A 26,321-nucleotide genomic window follows, 5' to 3' on the forward strand; every position below is an offset into this window, starting at 1 on the left:
TAATTATTATAATTATATAATATAATTATTTAACTGTTGTTAAGTCAGCTTTTCCACAAAAATAAATATAATTGTTTACGCTTACATACTTATGACAAGTTGAGTAGAGAAAGCAGCTTTTTGGTGAAATGACCCCTAGCGCTGACTCTATTAAAGTTTGTGATGACGTCACGGGGGAGGGCTCAGTTTCGATGTTTGTGAGCACCAATCAGAGCGCAGAAAAACCCGGAACTTCTGAGAGTGCGAGAAAGAGCGCCTCTATTCAATTTGAAAACAACGAACAACAGGTATGAAGTGTTTTTATGTTTATACATTTTATATCGTTTTATTTATAAGTCGTAACTGGGTCATGAAGTTACCTATATAGGCTGTAGCCTATTGTACAGTTTAGTTTTAATTTCAAAAACATATGACAACAGAAGTGTACTTATACAATGTTCTCGTGTTCAGTCAGTCATGCGAAAAAGTGTTTATTTTTTTGAGTAATTAGCATATGTCATACTAAAATATGCAATATTGTCTCCAAATCCCCTGTGTTTAATGGCAAACGGTGACTTAGTAAAAATAGGCTGTTTTGCGTTCAATATGGTGACCTCGTAGGTTTGTGTATAACTTTAAATAACTAAGCAGTTATGCAAATAGGATCCAAATTCAGTGTTTTTGATCTTTTGTGATTTAAAAGTTTTGTTAACAAACAAACAGACATTAAAGAGTTTTTATTATTCATTGTGTCAAAAGGAATGACATTGTTAATCAACTAAAAAACAAGTAAAGCTACTTATTTATTTATCCTCTAGGTTCTGTTTAGGATCTAACAGACTCTTAACTTTAAGTATGTTTGAAGCAAGTTTGTTTATGCTTATAATAATAATGATATGTGACGCTTTTATGAATAGAGGTGATTAAAAACAAAATTTCTTAACTCTGTGAGATCACATTTCATTCACTAAAGTTAGATTACTTCTCAAAAATCTCAAAAACCCCATATGTGACCCTAGACCACAAAACTAGTCATAAGGGTCAATTTTTCAAAATTGAGCTTTATACGTCATCTGAAAGCCGAATAAATACGTTTTCCATTGATGTATGGTTTGTTAGGATGGGACAATATTTGGCCGAGATACAACTATTTGAAAATCTGGAATCTGAAATATTGAGAAAATCACCTTTAAAGTTGTCCAAATGAAGCTCTTACTAATGCATATTACTAAACAAAAATTAAGTTTTGATATATCTACAGTAGGAATTTCACAAAACATCTTCATGAAACATGATCTTTACTTAATTTTCTAATGATTTTTGGCATAAAAGAAAAATCAATAATTTTGACCCATACAATGTATTTTTGGCTATTGCTACAAACATACCCCAGCAACTTAAGACTGGTTTTGTGATCACATATGTGACCCTGTACCACAAAACTAGTCATAAGGGTCATTTTTTGATATTGTTGGGATAGGACAATATTTGGCGAGATACAACTATTTAAAAATCAGTTATCTAAGGGGGGAAAATAATCAAAATACAGAGAAAATCACTTTTAAAGTTGTTCAAATGAAGGTTTTAGCAATGTATATTACTAATTAAAGGTTAAGTTTTGATATATTTACGGTAGGAAATTTACAAAATATCCTCATGGAACATGATCTTTACTTAATACCCTAATGATTTTTGGCATAAAAGAAAAATCAATAATTTTGACCCATATTTTTGGCTATTGCTACAAATATACTCGTGCTACTTATGACTGGTTTTGTGATCCAGGGTCACACATATAAAACAAGAAATAAATGTAGACTGTAGAAGTTTTGCCCTGTGGCAAAACGCAAAGGAAAACGAAACAACAATAAAATAAATAAGCTAAGTTGTTAAGGCTATTTGGGTTTGTTTAGTTATATTTTTCAGCAGTGCCTTGTTACTAGGGTCAAACTGAGACCGATCTGAATAATTTTACTATTACATATTCTATATGATACCATGATACCACAGTGATGAAAAACCTAGAAATCTAGTTGTAAAATTGCCATTTCCTGGGCCTGCAAATTTCATCGTGGAAATGAGTAACATCTTAAGAAGTCATGCGAAAGGCATGTACATTTCTATAGGGAATGTAAATGTTTATGCTTTTGCTCAGCTTTGAAATATTTAATCAGCTAGTTGTTGCCGTTTGTAGAGTTAAACTTGATGCAAGCCATCATGATGACATCAGTTTGCTTTTATTGGACCTTATTTGCACTTGTTTCCTTTTTTAATTTAAAAGCGTGGTACCTGTATGTTAAATTTTAAGGTATTTAAAATGTAATAAATAAATAAATAAATAAAATGTTATATATATATATATATATATATATATATATATATATATATATAGTATTTCTTTAAAATTAACACAAATGTTTTATACTTGTCTAAATGCATGGTCATTGCCATTAACTAAAACTAGAACTAAAGCCATAAACCATTTTCAGTACTTGAAATAAAATAAACATTAAATTAAATAAACTTTTTTTTTCTGCTACACTACCAGTCAAAAGTGTTTGAACAGTAAGATTTTTATTTATTTATTTTTTTTTGTAAAGAAGTCTCTTCTGCATTTATTTGATCCAAAGTACAGCAAAAACAGTAAAATTTTAAATATTTTTTACCATTTAAAATAACCATTTTCTATTTTAATATATTTTAAAATGTAATATAATCCTGTGATTTCAAAGTTGTCTTTTTAGCATCATTACTTGTCACATGATCCTTCAGAAATCATTGTAATATCCTGATTTGTTCCTAAAAGAAAAAACATTTATTATTAACATTATTTAGAAAACAGTCGTAGAATTTTTTCCAGGTTTCTTTTTGTAACATTGTCACACTTTTGTAACATTATAAATGTCACTTTTGGTCAATTTAAAGCATAAAAATGCCCCCCCTCAAATTTCATCTAAATAATCTAATAATGTATTAATGATAATGACTTACCAGAACCATCAGAGCAATAACAGTGAGTGGGAATATTTGGAAGTTCTCCAGCTCCACCCCTCATCCATGTGGCTCTTCTGGGAAACAGATCTGTGGACTTGCCAATGCTGATGATGTTGCACTGCTTTATGTGCAGGTGTTACCCAACACCTTTATATTTAGATACAAGAGTGTTTGTAAAGAAAACCAGGGTTTGTCAGTGTAATTTTCCATATGTATGCACTATGCACAAAACCTTATACTGAACAAAAGAAAGTGGTCTTGTTTAATATAAGCGCTGAGTTATGCAAACAAACCCTGCCGGTTGCTCCATATTTAGTCTTTTTAACTAGGTACTCCTGACCCCAGTCCTCTTCAGCTGGCTTTTAATTGGCTTCACTGGGCCTAAAATGCTGCAATATTTCTCAAAATTGACTGCTTATTTGAGTGTCGAGAGTGATGCAATTTACAGTAAGTTGCTGGTAAAAATGGACCGTGGCTTCAGACGCAGCACTTAGCCAAGGCTGCATGGGGCACGCGAAACTTCAGGGGATGCATTTCGCGTTTTATGGAGGTTTTGTACAAACAATGGGACGGGCTCCACAAAAGCAGATGGGATGGGATTTTTTGGTGCTTTCGTTCCTTGTGGATGTTCGTATGCACACCTCTCAGTCTTTTCGGGTTGATCGGGCTGCCTTGTTTACAGTGTGTTATAGAAGGGCTGACGCCAGCTTCCCTCGGGAGAGAACAAGGGTTAATTGCTGTTAAAGTGTTGGTCTCGTTCCTCTTTCTGGCCCTGACGCTCCATTAGAGCTGACACTAATGAGGCAGTGCAGAGAGGACACCCCGGAGTCGAGGGACAGCACCAGCGGCTGGGGGAGGGAGTCATGATGGAGAGACTTTACTTAGCTGAGAGAGAGAGAGAGAAAGCATGTACTAAGTCATAGATCAAGAGTGTGTGTTGTTGGGATGTGTGTAGGTTTGGCTTCTCTTAATTGGAGGCTTACCCTCTGCATATGTTGTTTGTTTGTCATTACGAATTCATAGGGGACTGAATCGCTGGTCGTTCCTCATACTTGTTGGTCTGTGCAGCCAATGGCATTTGCTTAGTTATTGCACCGTATTGATTGTAATTTACAAATGTCAAAATATGGATTTTTAACACCCTAATAATATGAATGATGAAGTTGGCTAAATATTAAAATAAGTGCTTTTCTAAATAATTGATCATTGATTAATGAAGTCAACAAAAGATGTAAAATTGTTTAGTATGTTAAATATGATCATTTATTTTCATTTTAATATAGATTTTTTTTAATTTGTATGAAATATAATGAAGAACATGTAAAAATAAAAAATATATATAAAGTTTTATCAAATTATGAATGGTTAAAATTACTAATATAAGAACTCAATGCTGAATTATTAAAATATTTTTAATTTATTGTCATTGCTTATACGATTCAGTCATTTTAGAAAGTCATTTGTTTTAAATATATTCATTTATTTTTGTTTTCAGTACTAAATAGACTATAATTTCTATATTCTACAAGTTATATCAAATATAATGATACAAAATAAAATCATTATTAAAATATTTGTTATATATTATAATATCTTATACATACACATGAATATATAATGAATTTGATAAAATCAGAAAAAATATGCATTTTACTTATTTTATAGCAAATTATTTAAAAAATATGAATATATGCAAACTTGGTTAAAGATATAAGGATATTATCATTTTAGAAAATCATTTAATGTTTTTAATATTTTCATTTTTTATTTTACTAAGTACTAAATAGACTACAAGTTCTAGATTCGACAAGTTTTATCAGATATAATACAAATTATAAATTTTATCAAATGATGAATTATTAAAATGACTAATATAAGGAAACTAACTATAGAATTCTTTAAATTGTTTAATCAACAATTTATAAAAATTATAAAAAAATGTAATTGTTATTATATGTAAAAATATACATTACAATGTATTGTGTGTATATCTATCTGTCTATCTATAGATATGTAACACACACACAAACAAATTAATATAACAAATATTTAAGTATATATGTACTTAAGTATACGTAAATAAATGAAAAAAAAAAAATTTTAAACAATTAATTATATAACTAAAGTTATATGTTAAATATAAATATGTAAAAGGCTCTGTAGGCTTATTATTTTTGCATTTAATTTATCAGCCAGTAATTTTGATGGCCATTTACATTGGGACACTTAGCAGACTCTTTTATCCAAAGTGACTTACAAAAAAGGACAATGGAAGCAATCAGAATGAAATATTACATTTAATAGTGATTTTCTTTTTTGTAGGTGGTGACACTGATCTGGAGTCAGCACCCTCAACTGGTCAGTCATGAGTTTTGCTCCAAGTCCATTCACCCCCATGGGCATCCGCAGCATTCAGGAGCAGCGGGACCGCTGGGAAAGGAAGAGGAGCCGCACGGCCCGCGAGCTAGTCCAGAGTGAACAAAGATACTGCGAACAGCTGGATTTAGTTGTCACGGTTAGTCTCTCAACAGGTCCAACATTACACAAACACCCATGGGCTGAATTGGTCAATTTTGTGTCGCTTATCACGGTTGGATTCAGTCATAGAAACAGAAAAATGTGTTTGTTGTGCTTCGTTGATCATTAGAATATCCTAATTAAATCAAATCTGAAATTCTAATTATCTTCAAGAGCTTTATTCACTGTTTCAACAGCACAAGGTTTTCTGTTTATCGAGTGGTCCTTGACATCATCACAGGGCTATTCTTTTGAAATTCATGGTTTATAACCTGTTCAAGGCTTTTATTTTACAGCTAATTAGTTTTACCTTTAACAAATGCTGAGATTTCCATGTCATTTCCGTGCATGTTTTGTCGTACATCAAAATAATTGGCATTAGAACTTGAAAAGCTAACATGGCGAACTCGCACGTCGGTCTTATTGTTTTCGAGCGCCGCAGCTAATTAATCGCTTGACCGTTAAAACACAACTTATTTTGAGAAGGCAAACCACGTCGCCTTCCGCCTCTGGTGAGGATACGCGGCTCGTATTAAGCCGTCGGAGGTAATTGAGATGTCATTGCTGCAAAATGCTTGGCTCTCCACAGATTTGTTCTCGCTTTGTCTCAAGGGTGCGCGACGAGAGGTGACACTCTCGGTAAGATGAAGAGTCATGTACGAGTGGCGTCTGAAAATTTAATTTTCTCTTCCTCCTGTCTCTTTCTTTTCTCCAGTACTTTGTGGAGATCTTGAAGGCCAAAGGAACCCTCAGGCAGGACATTAGAGAAAGCATCTTCAGTTCAATTAAATCCATTCATTTAATAAACCAGTAAGTATCCTTTAAATAATTAAGTGAATATTCGCGCTCAGGGGAGAGAGACGGCTGAGGGTGGCTGGCTTTGATACCGTTTAAAAAGGACGAGAGGGTAGGGGAGTATTAATTGGGGTCTAACAGGAGAATCAAGTTTGAGAACTTGGAGATTGCCTGGTGTGCCTTATCTTATGTTATTCTCTTTAATTGGATTGCGAATCGATGCGGATGCTGGATTTAGGCTTACAGCTGCACTTTTTCCAGAGTATTTCACGTTATCCCGCCACACTTACCATCAGAGGTGACGGCCGCCTGTTCGTAATGGCTGCCGTTTGTGTCTTCCAAGCCTTTTGTGTCGATTACAAATAAGCTTTTGCAATCGCTGGTGTTTTAAACATGCATTTTTAATGAAAGTGTGTTCATTATCATGCGTTCATTACTGATGCTCACAGTCTTTCCACCTGATTTCAACACTACTGTGGGAGATTCACCAGTTATAGGCATTAGGCTATTCAATACAAGGCTCAAAGTCAGCATGAAACACCATTCGCAACCCATTTTACCTTTTCAATCAGATTTTTAGCACGTCTCAGTGCAGGACCTGATTTTATCCAGTAAGATCTTTGAGATGAGGAAGGTTGGAAGGGAATGGGGTTGTAATATCAAAATTTCAGTAACTCATAACCTTGGCATTGTTAACATCATGCTCTACAGGAAATTTAGTGACTGTCTGTACCAAAAAATGCTATTGAATTAAGTCAAAATGAAAATAAAAAATTTGTTTGTGATAAAGTAATATTAGTAGTAATAAAATTATTTATATATATATATATATATATATACACTACCGTTCAAAAGTTTGGGGTCAGTCTATAAGGCAGACTTGTAATAGTCTTTAAAGTAGTCTCTTATGCTCATCAAGGCTGCATTTAATTGATTAAAAATATACAAAAAAAAAACAGTAATATTGCAAAATGTTTTTACAATATAAAATAATGTTTTTTATTTTAACATACTTTAAAATAGAATTTATTCCTGTGATGAAAAAACGAATTTTTATCAGCTGTTACTCCAGTCTTAAGTCTCACATGATCCTTCAGAAATCATTCTAATATGCGGATTTATTATTAGAATGATCAATGTTGGATAATATCATCAGTTGTGCTGCCAAATATTTTTTGGAACCTGTAATTTTTTTTTTTTTCAGGATTCTTTCATGAATAACAAGTTTAAAAAGTACAGTGTTTATTCAAAATATAAATATTTTATAACAATGTAAATTATTTATTATTAACTTTTAATAAACTTTTAATTATTAACTTAATACATCCTTGGTGAATAAAAGTATTAATTTCTTAAAAAAAAAAAAAAAAAAAAAAAAAAAAAGAAACAATAAAAATGTACTGACCCCAAACTTTTGAACGGTAGTGTGTATATATGTATATATATATATATATATATATATATATAGTTTTTCTGGATTCCATTATTTTCCATGTAATTTTTCTAAACTCTGTTTCAATGGTTAAATAAGAAGAAGAAGAAGAAGAATATTAATAATAGTAAAAACAATCAAAAAGCATGTCTAACTAATTTAAATAATGAAACTTACACAATTTAAAGTTAGACAAAAATTAAAAGTTACTTTTTATTATTAAATATTATGTTAAAAATATAATATAAAAATATTATGAATCTTATATAAAAAATTATATTAAAAATAGCTTATTATTATTATTATTATTATTTTATTTTTTTTTTTCAAATACTTTTTATTTTTCCTAAATTATGTATTAGTTTTCCATTAATTTTCTGGATTCCATTTTATATACTAATATATGAATAGTTTCATTAAATTTGAATAATCAAAAATTTCTTTAAATTGAATTTAATACATTCTTATGTTTTAGGTATTTATTTATTTTTGTAAATAAAATCTCGTAAATATTTTTTTAATGATAAATATTCTTTAAAAATAATGTTTTAATAATAATATTAGTAGTTGTATTACTATCATACATTTATGCATTTGGCAGATCCTTTTATCCAAAGCAACTTGCATTGCATCCTGTGAATCAGTCATTTCAGAGGTGTAGATGTGTCTTCTACAGTAATAGCAGGAATGCCAATTTTAAAAAAGTAAATGGAGTCCATTTTAATTCCGTGATGAACATCTTTAATTTTTTTTTTTTTTTTTTAAACCAGTGGTAGAGTGGTCATGCTAAGTCATGAAACCCAGCTGTGACTCTTCCTCATACAGACGATTAGACACTCTGCTTGAGGGGCCTTTATGACAGCTTGAGCAAATGAAAAGCCAGAGCCGCTGGAAACGAGGTGCAGAAGATGAAATAATACATCAGAAAAACTGGCCTGAAGAGCAGTCGGCATTGATCTGCCCATGCAGGCTGGGCAGACTAACAACAAATTAACTCACAGGTGTCAAGAAGCCTGTTCTTGTTAATTTTATCTGAGGCTATCTATGGCACAGAGCTCTCGTGAAGCGTTTTGTGTTTTGATGTACCACATCAGAAAGCAATGCAGAAAAGCATAAGGCCTCGTGTCCAAACGCCTGCAAGCGAACACGCTTCCAGCCTTTTATTAAGACCTTCAAGCTTGCGTTAGAAAAATCATCGCTCCTCAGTGCAGGTGAGCGGCGTTTGATATATTTAACAACTTGATCAATCTTCGAAAATTTACCTGACAAGCTCAGAGAGACATTTGCTAACCTAGTGAGGAGATTTTTACCGTGTGGTTTTGTTGTGTACGTATTACCGAGCGACTGGAAGGGGAACTGCTGACTGCCTTCGAGGGCTTCATCCAGGCCCCGTTGATTGAGAATCATAAAATTGTCTGAATAATGAATCACTGTGGGTCCCCGAGGCTCCCATCAATGCCTGATTGACGGGCCTCTCTACAAACAGTGGCTGAATGAAGATGGAGGGCTGAATTTCAGAGCCCGATGTATTGGATAAATCGGTGCTCGGTTACCATATATCATCATTAGAATCGGTTATTGAAGTGCCGGGTGAAGCGTAATGGCAGTCTCTCAATTTAGATCTGTGAACAGACAGCAGTGGCTGACATAAAGTGGCTGACTGATTAAAGCTTCTTCAGATAAAGTGATATCTGTGCTGGCTGCTGAAGGTTATTTGAATCCTTAGCTGAAATCATCACTTTTTATCTCTGACCAGTTGTAACGCAGAAAAACAGAGAACAAGGACAGGAGGTGAGCCATAGGTTGTTTTTATCATACACAGTATGCACTTCAAAATAGTATTAAAGCATCTGAATTTTATAAAGCATTATAGATTTTAATCTAATTTTAAATGATTCAGCCCAAAATCGTTTACTCATCTGTATGTCTTTCAAGACCTATTTGTCCTTATTTATTCTGTGAAATGAAAAAGAAGATATTTAGTAGGCTATCCAAGCTGCTCTTTTCCGTACAATGAAAGTAAATAGTGACCAAAGTTGGGGAGGGTTACTTTTAAAAGTAATGCATTACAAAATTGCTTTACACCATACTTTTTATGGTATGTAATGCATTATAGTGTTGCTTTACTTCATAAAAAAGTAACTAATTGTGTTACTTAGTTACTTTTTGTGGAAAATAATGCATTGCAATATTGCTTTACGCCATAAAAAAGTAACTGATTGTGCTACTAAGTTGCTTTTTATTAAAATGTAATGCATTACGATATTGCTTTAAGCCATTAAAAAGGTAACTAATTGCGTTAGCTACTTTATGGAAAGTAATGCATTACAATATTGCTTTATGTCATAAAAAAGTAACTAATTTTGTTACTTAGTTACTTTATAGTTACAGTATTGCTTTATGGCATAAAGTAACCAATTGTGTTACTTGGTAACTTTCTATGGAAAGTAATGCATTACAGTATTGTTTTACGCCGTTAAAAAGGTGACTGTATTACTTTTCATGGAAAGTAATGCATTGCAATATTGCTTTACGCCATAAAAAAGTAACTAATTGTGTTACTTAGTTATTTTTTGTGGAAAGTAATGCATTACAATATTGCTTTACGCCATAAAAAAATAACTGATGGTGTTAGTTGCTTTTTATTAAAACATAATGCATTAGGATATTGCTTTAAGCCATTAAAAAAGTAACTAATTGTGTTAGCTACTTTTTATGGAATGTAATTATTACGATATCGCTTTACATTATAAAAAAAAAGTAACTAATTGTGTTACTTAGTTACTTTTTATGGAAAGTAATGCATTACAATATTGCTTTATGGCATAAAAAGTAACTAATTGTGTTACTTGGTTACTTTTTATGGAAAGTAATGCATTACAATATTGTTTTACACCATTAAAAAGGTGACTAACTGTATTACTGTTCATGGAAAGTATATATTGCTTTACGCCATAAAAAAGTAACTGATTATGTTAGTTACTTTTTATGTAAAGTAATGCATTACAATATTGCCTTATGCTATAAAAAGTTAATAATTGTGTTAGTTACTTTTTATGGAATGTAACGCATTACAACATTGTTTTACACCATTAAAAAGTAACTAATTGTGTCACAGTTACTTTTTATGAAAAGTAATGCATTTCAATATTGCTTTACGCTATAAAAAGTTACTAATTGTGTTACTTAGTTACTTTTTATGGAACGTAATGCGTTACAACATTGTTTTACACCATTAAAAAGTGACCAGCTGTGTTACTTACTTACTTTTTATGGAAAGTAATGCATTTCAATATTGCTTTACGCTATAAAAAGTTACTAATTGTGTTACTTAGTTACTTTTTATGGAACGTAATGCGTTACAACATTGTTTTATGCCAATAAAAAGTGACCAGTTGTGTTACTTAGTTACTTTTTATGGAAAGTAATTCATTATGATATTGCTTTACGCCATGAAAAAGTAATTGATTGTGTTAGTTACTTTTTATGGAATGTAATGCATTACAGTATTTTACGCTATAAATGTAGCTAATTGTGTTACTTAGTTTCTTTTTATGTAATGTAATGCATTACAATATTGCTTTACGTCATTAAAAAGTAACTAATTGTGTTACTTTTATGGAAAGTAATGCATTACAATATTGCTTTGCATCATAAAGTAATTAATTGTGTTACTTAATTACTTTTTATGGAAAGTAATGCATTATTTTACTTTTGTGTTACTTTTTGTTGCCTGAGTCAGCTTTCTTGTTTATTTTTTAACAAAGTTATATTTTTGTTATATTTTGTTTTTGCTTTTATTTTTTAACAAAGTTATATTTTTGTTTATATTTTGTTTTTGCTTTTCACACCAAATGTGAAATTAATAAGCCTCAGCCTCTGCACCTTACTCCCAATTTCTCTCAACCTGGGACAGGAGAGGTGACAGTGAATAAATGGGAAAGCAACCTTTCAAAAGGTAACTTGAAAGCAATGCATTACTTTACTAGCTGCTTAGTTAAAAAGTAATCTTTACTTGTAATGTCACCCCCAAAACAGATAGTGACCACAGCGAGTAATTTCATAGCATTTCATTTTTTTGGTAAATAATAACTTTTTGGACTCTTTGTCATACCAACTTGTTGTATAGCATCAAAAGAACTACTTTAATGGTGATTTTTGTTCTTTGTGGAGCTTGACTGCTCTTGGTCACCATCCACTTTTGTATGGAAAAGAGCAGCCTGGACATTTTTCAAAACTTTTCCTTTTGTGTTCCACAGAAGAAAGCAAGTCATGCATGTTTGGAACAACATGAGGATGCAAAAATTAATTTTATTTATTATTGTGTTTTATTTGCACATTTTATGCATTTGACAGAATTACATTTTGAAACAGAAATTGTATATTTTTTTTATTTTAAATTTGACATTTTATGCATTTAGCAGAATATAATTTTAAACTTCTGATGTACTATTTCAATAATTCTATAATTTAGTTTATCCATTTTTATTTTATAAAGTTTTATGATTTTTGAGATATGATTATATAACATGAGAACAATGCATTCCAATCTTTCTCAGTTTTGATAAAAGCCTTCAAAATAATGCCATCCTCAAAGGCGACAATAATCCAATGACATCCTTGGAAATATAAAAATATCTGCCAGCTATATTTAAGTTTAAAAGCATAGCGTGCAGTTGGTTTGAAGTTCATTCTTTGTACATCACATCATACTCTTGGGTCGGTAAAGACTTAAATACATTACGTATTCATTAAACGCTGCTGAACAAGCAAACAAACAAACAAAACTCGAATATATTGTCACGCCGATGCCATTCATCAAAATTATGACTGTTTACCTGATGAGGGGGATAAGGCAATAGTGGGAAGAACCCAATTATCCTAGAATGCACCGTAACAGTGATCACCAACTTGAAAGGGCTGTCACTTAAGTAGCATAGAATCAAAAACGTATTTGAGAGATAAATATTCTGAGCGAGTGCGTCTTGAGGGTTTCTTAATGACAGTAAATGCGGTGTGGAAATAGATCAAATAGTATCTGATATGAGGGAAGAGGGTCCTTGTCGCTGGCGAAGGGAGGAGGGGGTCTCCCTACAAACCGAACGATGCGCGTATTTGTGTTTGTGTTGCCGCTAACCGCTCATCGGCGATAATTAGTATTCCTCGGTTCTCGCTTCCCGCAAATGAAGCCACATAGGCCTCCATTGTTTGGTTGAGTGTGTGCCCAGCCCAGATGTCGCAACCGCTAAGAATTAATGTAGATTAACGTGACGCGGGAGGAATGCTAATGTTATCTTTGTCATCTTCCTGACGGCCAGAGAATTTAATTGCCCTAAAAAAGAGCATAAAAAATGTAAGTCATAATTTCATATTTATTATAATAGCCTCTGGCTGTGAGGAGGAAAAAGGAAACACTATTTTTCCCGCCCTTTGCCCTCGTTAGAACTCTCTCGACTGCTCTAGCATCTCCTGATTACGAACAGAGGCTACCTTGGCTTGCAACTTCATTAAAATCTATTTAAATCAACTTCAACCGCAAAATGCTCCTTCTTCCAGCATGTAAAAATTGCAAAGTCTCAGGGAACATCATTAGGGAGAGTGTGTGAGTGTGTGTGCGTGTGTGTGTATCCGTACCTGTATTTCTGTTTGGTCTAAGCGGTACGAATGCACGATAGCTACCTCGCCTAGTTTGGATAATAAGCTCCCTCACAAGTGTCAACACCCTCACCCTTGAATTATATCCATGTCACCCTAATGTGCCTGACAGCCAGAGCACCAACTCTTCCATTCCTCTTGAACACCTTGTTTTGTTCCTGGTTTCGCAATGAGTGCGTTCCCGCTACAAAGCGCCGCACGCTTGCCCTTGGGCGCTAGCCTCTGCACCCTTGTCTCAAATAAGTATGTCACCCACAGGGAGGGGCCCTTGCATGACACCACACAAATCTGACTAAAAACACTTCCTTTTGCAAATACGTCTGCTTCTGAACTAACCCCCCTCATTATTTGTGACAAGAAGTGCCTTGATTTCCAAAACCGTATCAGGGTTATCATTGCGTTTGGAGTGCCGTGGCAAGACTGCAGGGTAGAGTGACGTGAAAGTGGGCTCTGTTGTTTATTTAGCAGAGTTAGCAGTACTTAATTGTTGATGATTTGACACAATGTGGGTTCTGTGAAAGTATGATTTCATATGTAACGGTCCTATTGCATGGAAAAGTAGGACTATTTAAAGAAAGAAGATGAAGAAAATACAATGAAATTATAATTAGTGCCATCAAACGATTAATCGCAATCAATCACATCCAAAATAAAAGTTTTCGTCTACATAATATATGTGTGTGTACCATGTATATATTTATTATGTGTGTGTATAAATACATACATATGCAGTATATATTTTGAAAAATGTTATAATATTAACATCACATATTTTTCTTAATTACACAAATATATTATGTAAACAAAACTTTTATTTTGAATGTGATTAATTGTTTGACAGCACTAATTATAATATTAAATATATTATTTATTTAATTAATTAATGCATTAGTAATATACAATATTTGAATGGAAAAACATTTTTAAATTAATAAAAAAAATTTAAAAAAAAAAAAATATATATATATATATATATATATATATATATTACATTTAAAAAATTTAAATTTTAAAATTAAATTTTAAACAAAATAGTGTGTTATAAAAGAATAATGAATGTATTTATAATTAATTAATATAATATTTTCATTTAGAAACATTTTTCCCTTTTTGTATATATTTCTATATATTATTATACATGTATGTACACTACACACACACTTTTAATAAAATATTGTGTATTACTAATTACTAAAAATGCATTATTTAATTAATTTATTAATGTTTGTTTGTATTTATATAATGAATGGATTTATTATTAATTAAATAATATACATTCATATTAATATACAGTATTTTAATTTAGAAATGTTTTTCCAATTTTTATATATTATTGTATAAAAACAATTAATGAAAAATAACTGTACATATACATTTTTTTTACACACACACACACCAATTTTAAAATAAAATATGTATTACTACTAATAACTAAAAATGCATTATTTAATTAATTTATTAATGTGTGTGTTTTGTATTTATATAAAACTGGAAAGTATTTCTAAAAATATATATATTCATAACTTATATATTTATATAAAAATATATAAAAATAATGAAATTACAGACACACACTTTTAAATGAAAATTATTATATATATAAAAAATTATGAAAATTGTACATGCACACACATGTATACATGCATGCACACATACAAATTTTTAAATAATATATTGTCTATTACTACTAATTTCTAACAAATGTGTTATTTAATTAATTCATTAATGTTTGTTTGTTTGTATTTATATAACATTTCTAATTTATTATTTCTAAATTAGTAAAATTAAATTAATAATTAAACATTTATGTATTATTACTTATATGTTTAAGTATTTTTTTGTTGTTATTTAATTTTATTATTAAATATAATGAATGGAATTAATAATTAATATACAATATTTTAATTAAAAATACATGTTTATATTCTATATACATTTTATTTATTTATTTATTTTATAATTTACAGCTCATTTGAGGTATGACAAATTCTAATTAAATGACGCCGCATAGAGCAAATAATATTTTTACTCCTTACTTGTTTTTAACAGGACCCTACTCGGTCATCTTGAAATGGGGAGGTTTGGCATTGGTTTTGAGGAGTTCTGCGCTCATCTGCAGTTATACAACACGTACGTTGACAACATTCAGACGGCTAAAAAAAGTCCTCATGGTAAGTCGAAGTTAAATGTTTCATATGTTAGACTCAACCCCCTTTTCACTTCCATTCACACTCTCCACATTTAGCATTGACAGCCGTACTTACAAGCATGATTCTTTATGTTGTACGGCCTTGAGTAATGAGAGCGTGAAAACGACTGTAATTTAAAGCAAATATTATAAAATTTCACCAATTGTGTCGTTTTCCTTCTCTTTTGATTATGATTTGCTCTAATTTTTTACCTGCTGTGAAAGTTACTAAATTAATTATACCTTTTTTTTTGTGAGTAAATGCCTTCAACTGGATAGAGGTCATCTCCTCTCACAAAAGCCGGTGGCTGCGTCTATCGATATGAAATCATGAATATGTATTCGTTATAGATCTATGGTAATGCGCAGGATTGACAGTATGTCATGCTCTACTTCTAATTAGTCCAAACCTATTAAATCATTGTACGACTCCTCATCCATAGCACCTTTTTTCGTCCTACCGCATTGTTCGGCTCAACCTTGCGGGAGGAAAAAAAGAAGAGAAGACACAATGTCGGGTCAGTAACTCAAAGATCGCCATTCAGAATGATTGACGTTTGGAACGGTGAAAAAAAATGGAGTCACCTAGCTGATTAAGGCTTATGGATGACACTCTGTGCAAACAGATCTCTCCAGGCAAAGCCCAGCGGTACCATTAGGTCCAACACTACCATCTCATTACGCCTGACTTAAGTGGGCAGCCTCCATCAGTCGGCCGGAAAAGAAGTGCGATGGGGAGTCTCTCTCTTTGCTAATTAGCTCCTCCCTCAGCAAGGCACCTGTACCCAAGTGTACGGATGACTGATTCCTTGTTAGACCAAATCAGTTAGCGGTTAAAGAATCATCGGCACGCCTGGCTAATGCTATCTTCTGTATGCCGCGCGCTCGCGGTGAACTAAGGGGGCATTTTAACGCGTTTCGTGCTATGGCGGTAATTGCGTCTGATAATGAATATGTGTTTGAGTGTTAGCCTCGCAGCAAAGCCACGTGCTAACATCTGCTTTTATTTATCTGAGGGGAAGCCTGGAGCCTCACAGATATTAATGTCTTAATTAAGAGGAGGAATACGTCTGCGGCCAATTGACTGATTTTCATTGATTGCAGACTGAGCTGTTTAAGTTAGCATTGATTCCTCCGCTAGGCCTACATGGCTGTAATTGCTGGAACATGGGGTGGTGTGTTCGGCTTGTCACATGATTCAAACGTGGCTGGTTTGTCCTTCAAAATCCGTCGTCACAGCGATCTAGACCAAGATCTTGATTTTCTCAAACAGTGATCTGTTAAGTAGACATTGTTAATTTCCTCTTTAGTACCATTTTTAACCTTGGCAGAACGTACAGTATAAGGCAGTTTGGTGCAATAATAAGACTAAAAAATATGTAATAATGTGATGCTTACATCTGTTAAAGATAGATATTAAAGACATATTTAATGTATCAGTAATTTCTTTACTTTTTTTGTAAATGTTTAACAAGGTTACAAATATAAATAAAAATAAAATATATAAAGTATTACAATTTAAAATAATTTTCTTATTTTTTTACTGGAGTAAATGTTTAACAAGGTTACATTTATTTGATCAAATATAAATGAAAATCAGATATATGAAAAATAGAAAGGTCAAATAAAAACAGCGTTTGTAATCTTTAAAATGAATATATTTTTCATGCTGTAAACTATAATTTTGAAGTTCACTTGCTAAATATGTTCATTTATAATGTTTTTTTTTTTTCAGACAAAATATATTTTCTTTACATTTATGTTTAATTTTAAAATGTGGAAAAATTCGGATTTGACAGGATTCAGTAAAACATTTATACTTTATTTATTTATTACTGTTGTTAATGTGTAGCAAGGCTACATTTATTTGCTCAAATATAAATAAAATATCTGATATCAAAATATAAAATCAAATATTTTAAATATTATTGCAATTAAAAATGTCTTTTATTTTTACATGAACTATTGAACAAAATCCTATATTTGATAGGAATTGTTAATATATAGAAAGGTCATATGATAACAGCATTTGTAATCTTTAAAAATACTAATAATGTAAAATCTTTAGCAGCTCTCACAATTAATATACTTTTTATGCTGTACATTATAATTTTGAGATGCTTAAATTCACTTTTAAAATAATTTTAATTAATTGTATTAATTAATATACAATTTTATTCTTTAAAAATGTTTTAACATTTTTTATATTATTGTATATAAAAATAATTATTTTATTATCATTAATTATCATAATTAATTTACATATTTGAATTACATAATTATTATAATTTTATTCATATATATTTTTAAATAATTTAAATTTTAAAACATTTTAATTTTAATGATTTATTTTTTATTTAGACAAAAATATAAATTTTATTTACGATGAATTTTTTTTCAATATTAGAATTTTAATATTGTCTAATATTGTTTTGATGACTTACATATTATTTTAAAACATGGAAAACTTTCAGGATAATTTAAATTCTTATAATTTAAAATCTTTGGGAACTCTCAAAATGAATATATTTTTCATGCATATTTGTCATATACATTATAATGTGGAATGCTGAAATTCACTTGTTAAATAGATTTAAATTTTTAATGTCTTGTTTTTTTATTCAGACAAAATATGTCAACTTTATTTAAAATATTGTAATATTTTAATATTGGTTAATATTGTTTTGATGGCCTACCTAGTATTTTAAAATGTGATTTTACAAGATTTTTTTTTTTTTTTTTGGCTGTCCTGAATAAAGGATTCCTCTCACAGCATGTCCAACATGCGGTGATTTAATGTTGGTGTGTTTCTCAGAGGGAGACCCCAGCTGCTTCAGCCATAAATGTTAGCTGAGCAGGTGTTGTACACGGTGTGCGCCGTTTGAAGATGATGGATTGTTTTGTGTACTTGATATGTTTATTTATTATTTACTTAGCCCAAAAAAGTAAAACCGACCTATGGTTTTCTCAGAGGGAAGCATGAATCCAACACATTTTACATAAAGAAGTGATATTTTACTATGCTAATGCAGACTGGTTGCTATTAGCCTGACATTGTTTGCGTGAATGTATATTTAATAATGAACCCAGGGTAGCCTCTATTCAGAAGACAGCTTGTGATAAGAGACAACAGAGATGTCTCGTTGTGCATGAGTGAGATTCAGTCACAAGCGAGACTGAATGCACAATTCAATAGACATCACGCCACATGCATCATCTACGGGGGTGATACTGTCGGTGGGAGGTAAACAGTGTTATCGCTAGCATTATCAAATGTGCTCTACTGTTGTATCAAGTTGTTTTCATGGAAGCAGATCTTTGATTCATGGTTCATTTCCTTCTCAGGTTCAGCTGAAGAAAAGCAAAGCCTTCAGACGGTTTAAAAAGCTCCAGGAGTCGAGGCCAGAGTTCAAGCAGCAGAAACTTGAGGACTTGCTAACGCTTCCCCTTCAGAGGATCCAGCAGTAAGTCCTTAAGTATACCTGTGACAGAATTTGAACTTTAAAGTCAATAGTTATTAGTTATTAGCAGATATTAGTGTTTTTTTTTATATCGGTTTATCGGTTGTATGCATGTATGTATGTATACTTTTTATTTATACAAAACAGTATAGGATTTTACAATTTATTTATTGGTTTTTGGCTGATATTTGAGGGATTTTTTTATTTTTTTAGCCAGTATTGTATATTTATTTAATTGTACATGCTTATTTACTCTACATTTATATTTAGATCACTTTTGGTATCATCTAGTGCTTACTTAAAAATAGTATTTATATATATATATATATATATATATATATATATATATATATATATATATATATATATATAAAAAAAAAATTATATATATATATATATATATATATATATATAATAATTCAACAACAATATTTTAATCTTTAGCAAATCAAAAAAATAATGTCTAAATTAACTTTGTGTTTAAACTGATTCCTTTTAGTTTTTAGTGTACTATATAAACACCATTTATTTATACAAAGCAGTATAAAATGTTAAAATGTATTTGTTTTTTGCCCAATATTATTTTTATTTATTTTTTTATTTTTTTAATCAGTTGGCCAATATTGGATATTTATTTAACTGTGCATGCTCATTTGCACAGTTTTGTAGTTAGACTACTTTTGTAGTTAGATTTCTTAATACTTAGTAATAATACTTAAAATTACTTAATAATAGTATTTGTGTAAAAACACAGATAATTTAATAACACTTTAATATTTAGCAAATCTCAAAAAATGTGTAATATAATGTCTAAATTAACTATACGTTTAAACTGTTTTTAGTTTTAAGTGCTTTTTATATGTATGTATACACTTTGTATTTATACAAAGCAGTGTAACATTTTTAAATTTATCTTTTTATGTATTTTTTTTTTTATTTATACAAGGCAGTATAGAATTCTAAAATGTATTTATCGGTTTTATTTATTTGTCAGTTTTTGTCCGATATTTAAGTTTTTTTTTTTTTTTTTTTTTTTTTTATTGTATTATATAGTATGTTTTATATAGTTTTGTTTATTATTTATACTCAGCAGTATAGAATTTTCAAATTTATGTATCGGTTTTATGTATTTATCGGCTTTGACCGATATTCAATATCTGATTTTTGTTTTTGTTTTTTTTTTTTTTTTTTTTTTTAAATTATTTATCAGTTTTTGGCTAGTATTGGATATTTAATTGTACATGGTCATTTACACAACATTTATATTTAGATATATATTTATATTTAGGTATGTGTGTGTATATGTATATATGTGTGTGTCTGTATGTATATGTATATGTATATATGTATATATATATATATATATATATATATATATATATATATATATATATATATATATATATATATATATATATATATACATATATATACATATACAGTTGTGATTCCTGAATTCACTTGTTGCTTTTTAAGTTATGGATTTTAGTGTTTTATAATTTTTTTATCATTATCAGCTATAATCAGCTTATTGCTGTGATAAAAATAATTATGTCAGTGCATTCCTATCTGAAAAGGAAAATCATTTTATAGCAGGGTTTTGTTTTGTAGATGTAGAAATTTTTATTACTTATATTTATTATATATTTATACTTTATTTATCCATTTTCTGATGGGAGTGGTGCGTACATGACACACTTCGCCTAAAGATATTTTGATTTTGCGCCGTTTAATGGACTCCTCAACCATTTATTGCAATTGACGTGCAAAGTTTCCTTCAAATCTCATTAAATGTCAGAGTACCTCAGCCATTGAATTTTCAAGTAAATGAGATGGATTGGTCAGCGGATGTTTTTTGTGTATTTAAAGTTTAAACCATCTGCTTTGCTGAAGAGATTACAGGATCGACAGCAGCATTGAAATGCAGTCAGTTGTTGATGGGAATGTAAAGCGTTTTGGTTATGCATCAGTATCTTCTGACACAGGCCAGTCTACTTCACAGTCTTCTGCTCAGCTGTCAAATCACTCTACAACTTCACATTTTGTTGATCGCACTATGCGGATTTACTTTAAAGCAGGATTTTGGGAATCATTTGATGGCGTGATAACAGAAAGCTGTCACCACCGGGTTACGGTTTTCATGCTTGAATTCTCCATCCGTATTCGGGAGCTTTGGAGGAGTCGATGCACGGCGCGTACCGAGCCTCTCAATGACAGACGTAATTATTGTTTGATGTCGTGCTCGCACCTGCCTTCAGACTGTCCAAGAACTGTCAAAATCCCTTTTGTTAAGCCGCCGATTTTGTTGGCTGTAATTTCATGCGGTCGTGGTCTCAGCCGTTAATTAGTGTAACAGGGTGCGAAATGAACTAGAACATGCTTAAGAACCAGCGAAAATTACATGGCATTCCTTTATCAAGCTGCTCGAGTCCATCTTAATTAGGCTTTTATGTCACTCCTACTTATTAAATGTAGTTTCCAACATGAAAGAAGACAAACACAATGTCATTCTTGCTATGACGATAATTATGTCTTTATATTTATTCTTTATAAGAACATTCCTCAGCTAGCGCCCACCTGTCATGGTGTTCATTCAGTGGTTTCATCATAAGCAAAATGACAATCCTGTTGGTTTACAAGCCCTCTTTATGTGACTTTGTGCATCCGTTTTAGATGATTTAATCATGATTTTACTCCTGGTTTTAGGATGTGTCCTTTGACGAGGGATCTGATTTATCAAAAAAAGGTTATGGTTTTTTATGACTACACATCACTTTTTATGTCAGTGCATCGCTGCTCATTGATAAAGCGTAAAAAGTAAACCAAAAAAAGAAGACTGAAATGTGAAGCGTTACAATTATATTTCTCAGAGTGTATTCAGACTTGCAAAAGTGCAAAAACCAAGCGAAATGCCAACATGTAGTATTTTAAAGAAATAAAATTGCTTAAAGAAAGATTAAATGCATAGTCAACAACAGTATATTAAATAATAGAATATTATTTTATTATATAACAATATATTAAAAGTGAAAAGTAGGCAAATAGAAATAGTTTGGGTTCTATATATTTATTTATTTATTTATTTATTTATTAAACCTTTCTGTTTATCAAATACTTCTAAAAATTATTTAATGCTAAAAATTAAATCATGCTTTCCAAAAAAAAAAAGAAAAGAAAAAGAAATCAAGCAGCATGACTGGTTTTAACATTGATAATAATAATAATAATAATAATAAATGGCTTTTTTCTGCACCAAATTAGCATATTAGAATGATTTCTGCAGAAATGGCTGCTGACAATTCAGCTTTGTCCTCACAGGAATAAATAACATTTAAAATTTATATTTAAATAGTTATTTAAAATTGTAATAATTTTTCACAATATTACTGTTTTACTGTATTTTATTATCAAATGAATACAGCCTTGGTGACCATAAGTGACTTATTTAAAAAAAACAAAAAAACATTTAAAAAATCTTAAATCTTGCCCAAACTATTAAACAGAAGTGTACAGTATTTTTTTTATTTATTTATTTTTTTTTTGGACAAATTGTTGCTTTCTTTCAAAACCGTACAGACAAGTTTTAAACACTTGTTTTAGTGCATTATTTTGGTAATCAAATAATCGGTCAATTACTCTGATTAATCGAGCAATCGGATAATTACAATTCTTTTTTTTTTTCTGTGGTAATAAAAATAGATCTAAGTAAACTATAGCTTTTAAAATGACTTTAAATACATATGTAATAGCAATGAGGCAATAATAATTAGTTCAAATAAAGTATCAAGAGCAAGTAACCATATTTTTATGTTGTGTCATGAAACACGACATTTGAAGCTAAACGCAGACGTATGATTGCAGAGGGCGCCAACGTCCTGACGACTGTTTTTACACTTTACAGTGCGATCTAATCCTTTTTTAATATTGACTAAACAACATTTAATTCAAATGTCCACTTAATCTTTAATATTTGGCCATTTATTTGCGACAGAAAGGCTACAGCCACTGTAATTTCTTGAATATGTGGAATTGCTTACAGTTAGCATACTGAGAGAGATACTGATGTATTCTCCTGTGTTTGCGAAGGTTTGTAAATGATTTAACTTACAAATCTGATGAAATTGCATTCCCAGATGAGCGTTATAATAATCCCAATCTCCCAGCAATATGTAGAGATTGAGTTTGAGATGCTTCACTCATGTAAATGATAACAGTTTGTGTGAAGCAGCATTTACTGTGAACAGAACATGCATAACATACACACATGTAAATAAAACGCGTATGTTAAACCTGCATCACATATATTTATTTAAGTGAGTCAGAAAATGGTCTGATAACGCTTTTTAATGGATTCTTGTCCGTGTAATGTGCCACTTACAGTATTTTGCCAGTTACTCAACACGGGCAAATTGCAGTCAAGGATTTTTTAAAGTCGAGTACTCGTATTGAATCGAAGAATCTTGACAGCCCTAAATTGGTCAGTCCTCTAGAATGCATTATTATTTTTACTACCAATGCAATGGTCACATTCACTGAATTTTTTAAATGTGATATGTATGAGTGGATCACAACATTTTGAGCGCTGACCACTTGTCCGGTGAATCACTGGATTCACAAAATGCCGGCCTTTCGATCAGATGCAAGGTTTTTTCGAGCTGTTTTTGTCACGCAGCAAACCACAGGACTTTGTGTCGCACCGTGAATTTTCTCCACCCAGTTATCACAGAGATATCCTCTAATTTCCCTCGGAACTGCGGAGCGCTGACATCTCAATCAGCATGTTCAAAGACGCCCTTGATCTGATCTCATCCTCTCAGGCCCTGATCACTGTGTTTCCTATTGTCCCCCCATCGATTCTGCCTCTCGGCTCTCGGAAAGCGAGGACACACGGGGGGCGCATAATTGTATGATGATCTTAAGTGGCACGGCAGAAGAGCTCCATTCTCGGAGAGTGCAGATAATCAGGAGTACCGCCTCTAACGGGGACTCGGGAGGAAATTGTTGTCACTTATTGGGCTGGAGGATGATGGATGGTGAGGCTGGCTGTGTGTGGATCATGGTGGCTACTTAAGACGTGGAGCAGGACTGTTGGGAGGAGGATAAAATCATTCCTATTATTAAACGCCATTTACTGCAGCTGCTGAGAAGATTCACGTCGTGGCCCTCTCCTCTCGACTCTTCTTCTCCTCCCTGTGGTCTTCCTGACTACAGATGGACATTCTGGTCAATTTGTCGAGCGTCAGACAGAGAAGTGAAGTCAATAAGCAGATAATTATTTCCATGTTATGGGCATTATTAAAATTCTATACAATTTTGTCACATTAAATGTTAAACAACACTAAGAACTAAAACCGGTTATTTTAAGTTCTAAAAGTGAATTGAAAGTGACAGTTGGAAAATAGAGATTTATTTGTCTAGCTGTCTCATGATCTCCTATGTGTCTAACCATTGGTTTTATCTGTCTATTCATCATTCTGTCATTCTGTCTATACAGAAGTTTTATCCATCGTTCCATCTCTTTCATTCTATGTATCAGTGTGTTTGTCTGTCCATCATTCTATCATTCAATGTATCTGTTTTCTGTTGGCGTTTTTACCATTTTATATGTCTATCCACAGTTCTGTCATTTTTTCGATTTGTGATCCCGGACCACCAAACCAGTCTTAAGTAGCCTGGGTATATTTGTAGCAGTAGCCAAAAATACATTGTATGGGTCAAAATTATTAGGATATTAAGTAAAGATCATGTTCCATAAAGATATTTTGTGAGTTTTCTAGCGTAAATATATCAAAACTTAATTTTTGATTAGTAATATGCATTGCTAAGAACTTTATTTGGACAACTTTAAAGGCCCTTTTGACTGGTTTTGTGGTCCAGGGTCACATATGTAGTTCCATCCATAGTCTTCTGCCATTAAATCTTTAATTCTGTCTGTCTTTTTTTTCTAAGTATCATTCTATCTGCCATTTTGTCATTCAATAATTCTATCTATCCATCATTCTATCTATCATTTTATCTGTCTGTTGTTCTGTCTGTCATTTTATCTATCATTCTGTCTTTTTTCTGTCTATTGTTTAATCACTCTGTTCATAATGCCATCATTCTATCTGTAGTTCTGTCCATCATTCTATGTAGCATTCTGTCATTCTGTCTTTCCTTCTATTTGTGTTTTGCTCGTTCGATCTATCTATCTATCTATCTATCTATCTATCTATCTATCTATCTATCTATCTATATCTATCTATCTATCTATCTATCTATCGATCATCGTTCGATCGTTCTTTCTATCATTCTATCTATCTATGGTTCTATCTGTCATTCTGTTGCTCTATCATTCTATCATCTATCTATCTATCTATCTATCTATCTATCTGTCTATCTATCTGTCTATCTGTCTATCTATCTGTCTATCTGTCTTACCATACTATCGTTCTATTATTCTATCTGTCATTCTATCGTTCTATTGTTCTAACTATTGTTCTGTCTATCATTCCAATGTTATATCATTTTATGTATCTATCATTCATCTGTCATTCTATCGTTCTGTTGCTCTGTCTATCGTTCTAATGTTCTATCTATCTATCGTTCTATCTATCGTTCTATCTATCTGTTCTACCATTCTATCGTTCTGTTGTTCTATCTGTCATTCTATCATTCTATTGTTTTATCTCTTGTTCTGTCTATCATTCCAACGTTAACCGTTTATCTATTTATCATTCATCTGTCGTTCTATCGTTCTGTTGCTATCTAACGTTCTAATGTTCTATCTATCTGTCTATCTATCTATCAGTCTGTCTGTCTGTCTGTCTATCTATCTGTCTATCCATTGTTCTGTCGTTCTATCTATCATTCTGTTGTTTTGTCTGTTGTTCTGTCTATCATTCTAACGTTCTATCTGTCGATCGTTTTATCTTTCTATCTATAGATCGTTCTATCTTCTATCGTTCTATCTATCACTCTATCTATCATTCTATCGTTCAATTGTTCTATCTATTGTTGTCATTCTATTGTTCTGTCGTTCTGTCATTGTAACGTTATATAATTCTATCTATCGCTCTATCGTTCTATCTATCGTTCTCTCGCTCTGTCTGTCATTCTGTCTATTTATCGTTTTATCATTCTGTCTATCGTTCTGTCTCGTACTGTTGCTCTATCATTCTATCGTTCTGTATATCATTCTATCTGTCATTCTATCTATCTTTCTATCCTTCTGTCTATCGTTCTGTCATTATATCTGTCATTCTGTCTATTTATCTGTCTGTCTGTCTGTCTATTGTTCTATTGTTGTATCTGTTGTTCT

At 31.5% G+C, this 26,321-nt stretch overlaps 1 protein-coding gene across 1 annotated transcript in view; it reads left to right on the forward strand.

Annotated features, from left to right (window-relative positions):
- The first annotated feature begins 225 nt into the window (after positions 1-225).
- arhgef39 (Rho guanine nucleotide exchange factor (GEF) 39) overlaps positions 226-26,321 on the forward strand; it is a 54,815-nt gene continuing 28,719 nt past the window's right edge. Inside the window, exons 1-5 of the mRNA XM_051107120.1 lie at positions 226-287; positions 5,296-5,488; positions 6,206-6,300; positions 15,422-15,560; positions 18,906-19,024. Coding sequence (XP_050963077.1) covers positions 5,339-5,488; positions 6,206-6,300; positions 15,422-15,560; positions 18,906-19,024 — 503 coding nt within the window. The 5' untranslated portion in view covers positions 226-287; positions 5,296-5,338. The remainder of the gene's footprint in view (positions 288-5,295; positions 5,489-6,205; positions 6,301-15,421; positions 15,561-18,905; positions 19,025-26,321) is intronic.

This window comes from Labeo rohita, chromosome 4 (assembly GCF_022985175.1).
Source record: "Labeo rohita strain BAU-BD-2019 chromosome 4, IGBB_LRoh.1.0, whole genome shotgun sequence".
In the NCBI taxonomy this organism is placed as follows: Eukaryota; Metazoa; Chordata; class Actinopteri; order Cypriniformes; family Cyprinidae; genus Labeo; species Labeo rohita.